General features: G+C 37.9%; 1 protein-coding gene across 1 annotated transcript; it reads right to left on the bottom strand.

Annotated features, from left to right (window-relative positions):
- Nucleotides 1–353: 353 nt before the first annotated feature.
- Nucleotides 354–4,636, bottom strand: Sostdc1 (sclerostin domain containing 1). Its single transcript, XM_013023998.1, has 2 exons — nucleotides 4,251–4,636; nucleotides 354–1,851 (listed from the first exon to the last, which is right to left on the bottom strand). The coding sequence occupies exons 1-2, from the start codon at nucleotides 4,453–4,455 to the stop codon at nucleotides 1,436–1,438; spliced, it is 621 nt and encodes a 206-aa protein (XP_012879452.1). The 5' UTR covers nucleotides 4,456–4,636; the 3' UTR covers nucleotides 354–1,435.
- Nucleotides 4,637–4,941: the final 305 nt, after the last annotated feature.

Here is a 4,941-nt window from a genome sequence, read left to right as displayed (position 1 = left end):
AGAAATTATACTGTGGAGCAGACTTGAACTCTATATAAAAGTCTGATCCACTTACAATATGGCAGCCCAACTTTTTCAACCACCCTTTTACCAAGAGTTTTGTCTCTGTCTCTGTCTCTCTCTCTCTCTGTATTTTTCTCTGTATATTTCTTCTCTCTCCTTCTCATTCTCCGTATTTCTCTATGTCTCTATCTCCCTTTCCCTCCCTCCCACCTCCCCGCAGGTATTCCTATGAAAGTTTGACTGCTACTTAATATTACTGGGGTTACAGAATGTAACTCAGTAGTAGAGTGGATACTGAGCATGCACAAGACCCTGGGTTCTCTCCCAACACCATCACCAAAATAGCTATAACACTTAAACTTTTATTCTACAATGTTTACAAACAAGTATCACTTTATATACATTAGAGTCAAGGACAATGACATTTAGCAGTGTTTATTTTTGTCCAAAGAAACCAATGGGGTTGAAGGTTGTCACCTGATTGCACAGACTATATAAGAAAGTGATACATATTTCAGCTTTACAAAGCATCTTATTGATTTTTAAAAGATCCACACTATTGATAAAGTTAATGATGAAATGTGTGTAATATGGAGACTAAAACATTTATTTTACATATCTACAACATGTATTTTCATATTTTCTAGATCACACACAAATCATCTAGGAAAATATTGTCGGTACGTGACAAGCTTCAAAACATTAAAAAAAATTAACATTTTGAAAAAAAAATCACATGTGAAAGCTCATTAAATAACAACATTGACAAATAAATAATTAGCTTTACTTATTAGCGACTGCCATGCATTTCTGGAATTCCATTCCAAGCAAGGGTCAGCATGCAGGGTATAATTTTGTACTATGCAGCTGGAGAAAGCTACAGGGCTTATTTTTGAAGTGAAATGCTACAAGGTCTTTCTCTTTCCTTCAAAGGAAGACCACTCTGAGGCAGCTAAGCTATTCTCATGAAAATGACCCAAAAAGCACCTTTCTGCAAAGTTCCTGTGAAGATTCACGGCGTTACCTCTTTTCAGTTTTCTGTTTTGAAGGGTTTTTATTTGGAAATAGTAAGGGAGGGGCTAAGGAATGGAAACAGAGAGTGAGAGACCCTTTTCTGTCTTAAAATATAATGTTTCAGCCATTTACATAGTATTAATAGTCTTTTAAGAATGAGGAAGAGTTAAAACTACAGGATGCATGGAATTAAAATGTAAATTGCACTCATACATCTTGGGGGGAGAAAAAAAACTTGAAAAGGAAAAGCTATTCCCAGAGAAGGTCCTGATACTTAGGACAGCTTTCTGGGTTTGATCAAAGCTGAAAGCCTATACTTTCAAGTGAGCAAAAAAGCAGTGGCAGGCTTGAGTCTTCCAAGCAAACAAATCTGTAAAGCAGATGGTTTATTAGTTAGTCCAGTCTGAGAGTCTGAGTTCTAACTCATGCTGTGCTTGCTAGATTTGCTGGCTCTCTTCCTCTCTCTGTGATGTTGGGCTGGCTTGGCAGGGGACACGCTCTCAAAGTTGTGGCTAGACTCGTTGTGCTGCCGGGTGTACCGCTTACACTTGCAGGCAGTGACCACCGTGATCTTGTAGGTGCGTGTACTGCCATCCTGGCACTGCAGCTGGATTCTCTGCGTGCGAGTTTTGTCGTTGACACACCTCCATTCCTGGGAGCTCCTCCTGCTCCAGTACTTCGTGCCATAGCCTCCTCCGATCCAGTTAGGGAGCACTGGCAGAGGCAAGCACTCACCAGCACACACCAGCTCCTTCAGAGGGCTGATGCTGGTGCACTGACCATCAGAGATGTACTTGGTGGAACGCAGCTCCCGGCAACCCACCTGAACTCGACCTGCAGGGAAGGGAAAAGAATATGCATCAGAGACAAAAGGCAAAGGCAACTCCCCCCCCCACCTCCCCGAATGTAACTTGCAATAAGTAAAATATCAAAATTATAGCAAATTGCCAAAGAGAAAGGGAAAATCTACTTTGTTGTCAGGACAAAAAAAAAATCAGCCTAGATACTTGCTAGAGGCACTCTGCTCTAACTTTTTTAGAGGTGCAAAAAAAAACTCTAGAGCTGATTCTTTTTTTCATTTATAATATTAACTAACTGCCTCTTAAGAGCATCTGAAAATCACACATTCTTACACTCATTCCTCACTAAGAGCTTTAGCAGCTCTGCTATTTATGTATGTATGTGTGTGTGTGTGTGTGTGTGTGTGTGTGTGTGTGTGTGTGTGTATTCACCCTTCAAAGAGTTTGCTTTAAATTCTCTTTCTCATGGGTCATATTGGTTAATGTCTGCAAGTGCTTATAATTAGGATTTTTTTAAAAATCTGTTGAGAAAATATGGAAAGCATTTAAATTTTGTGTACAGTGCCTGTGCATTCTGCAATATTTGATTTCAATTATAGAGTTCAACTCTGTAGAATTCCACACACATATGGACACAACCTCTGACATTTGACATTGTGAACTTAATAATGACATTTTAAACATAAATTCTCAAGCTATGTCTTTAAAAACATAAATGTCAAAGTGTTTGAAATGCAAAATGCCACCACAACTAAAAATTTAAAGGATATAAAAGCCCTTAAATCAGGAACGTATGGTTACCATAACAACTTGGCTACATTTCCATGAATTTTATGGCAGAAAAAGACCTAAGATGTCTGATTTACAACTGCAAAAGGAACTGTGGTGCTCATTTCCTGGATAGTAGTCATGGCAAACTTCTTTGTTTTAGTTATTTGGATTTAATAAGTTATGTTCTCTAATTGGCTGCTTCTTATTACAAGCCTTGTATGATTAAAATAAAAATTAAACTTGAGATATTTGAAGTTTTCCTTACCACTGCTTTGCATCTAAACTTCAGAAGAATTGTCTATCACCAAGACTTGCTAGCCAGAAAAGAGAAAAATTAATGGCTAGAAGCATAAAAACATAAGTAATAAAAGATGTTGAAGTGGTTCTACGTGGGTGACTGAAAGTTAACTCAAAGTATAAAGTGAATTAGAACTTAATCTCTGCACCCCCCTAGTACTTGTGAAGTAAAAGAAAAACAGTTTGGGAGAGTCTGGGAGTTAAACACTATGTACATGCATACAGGCATATAGATCTGGAGATCCTCTATAGAACCCAGAGGATTGAAATTGAAAAGTAAATAATCTGACTGGACAGTGTGCTTGATTTGTTTGCTTCTGAATCCTGCTCACCTTCCAGCAGCTGCTTCCGGAAGGTACCTTAGACACAGCTGGAGATGGGTCTGACTAGTTTCTGTGGTGACAGTTCACTCCTCAACAATGAGTATCTACCACATGGCTCAGTGATCTAATAATAATGAGATAGCTCTTATGGACGTAAGAGCAGACACCATCAGGTATGTGAAAACCACCTTGGTATTCTTAGGAAGACATTAGCAGTCAAGTTTGCTCTGACTTTCTAAATGTCAAAACTATTTTAGTAGTTGAAGGGAGTCTAAGAAGGAGGGGTAAGATTTCCTGTGCAAGTTTCTCTGTCTCTCTTAAAACCTGATTATTAACATGTGAACTTTCTAAAGAAAAAGAATGAAAAAAACAAGTTAGATGAAGAAATTTGAGTTCTTCTAACCGGTGGCCAATTAGAGTGTCAATTAAACAACAGAAAGGGATAAAAGAATGCTCTGTACAAAATTTTAGTGTACTGTTATTCTAAAACTCTTAAGTTACAAAAGGAAAGTCTCCAATCTTTCACAGACATATACAATTACTTAAAAATTTGACCTGGTTATGAGCATCACCAACAAAAGTATACTATTTCACTAGACATACTTCAGAAATCTGCAAAATTTCTCTGAAAGTTTCTACTTTTATATACTATTGTACATTATATACTGTTGTACATATCTGGAAACAAACCTGAAATTAAGCTATGTAAAACAATACTTTTTTTTAAAATTCTCATTTTGCATAGTTTTAAAGAAGCAACAGTTTCATTCCTGGATATATTTTCTCTGTGAATATTTAATTTTTTAAGCCTATGCCTGTATTATCAAGCCACTATTTTCATTAGGTTAACTCTCATATCACTATCTAGGGAAGAATGCCAGCCTATACACATACAGTGATTGCTCCCAGATTGTTTTGCAAAATATATACGGTTCAGGTTAGGTAGCCAGGAAACAATTCTACATGAATGTGAGCAAATGCTACCAGAAAAGAAAACAAAGTAACAAACAAACAAAATTCTGTATAAGGTAAACACACTTACTGCTTCGATCCAATCCAGTGTTACTGAAATGCCTGCCTCCATTTCTGGCTTGATTCAACGTGCTGTTGCTGCTGGGGTGTGCTGGAACAGGTTTCACCACATGTGAATAAAGGATTTCTGTGGCATCATTTTTAAAAGCCAAACAGCTTTTCATGAGGATGCATGCTAGAGGAATGAGATAGAAATGAATGGCAGGAGGAAGCATGGTGAGTAAAGGATTTGCTTGGCTGAAGAGCTGGTTAATTCCCTTCCCTCTGCTTCTGCACTGTAACTGTGAAATTCCTCCTCTAGGTCCCCTTTATATATCCACAGAGGTTTGGCGTTCATTCAGGTGTAAAGTTGTGTAGAGCTCCAGAGTGAAAACACTGAGAAGGGGTGGGATCCCTACATGACCCTGCAAAAGAATTTTACCAATGGAAAAGGAGATTGCAGAAAAGGAGGAGCCTGGTATACAAATTGCATGAAATTTCAGAGTTGGACTTCACTTGTCTGCAAGCTGAAGGAGGCAGGCACATTCTATAACAACTACGCTCTCTCTTCAGCCATTTCCTTTCCAGATTTTAGTTCACATGCAAGTTTCATTTAAATCAATTGCTGTCTTTTCCCATGTTTGTTCTATATGTATCTCAAAAGTTCAAATACTTGGGACATAGAGAGGGTTCTTTCCAGATAACAGGAACAACTTATGAGA

This window comes from Dipodomys ordii, unplaced genomic scaffold (assembly GCF_000151885.1).
Source record: "Dipodomys ordii isolate 6190 unplaced genomic scaffold, Dord_2.0 Scaffold72, whole genome shotgun sequence".
Taxonomy (NCBI): Eukaryota; Metazoa; Chordata; class Mammalia; order Rodentia; family Heteromyidae; genus Dipodomys; species Dipodomys ordii.
This window is presented reverse-complemented; position numbering and strand designations above follow the sequence as displayed.

Bases quoted from the DNA above. Each gene is read 5' to 3' on its own strand.
- Sostdc1 (XM_013023998.1), bottom strand. From the start codon at position 4,455: ATGCTTCCTCCTGCCATTCATTTCTATCTCATTCCTCTAGCATGCATC. The intron at 1,852-4,250 runs GTAAGTGTGTTT...CCTTCCCTGCAG, and splicing joins CACTGGATTGGATCGAAGCA to GTCGAGTTCAGGTGGGTTGC.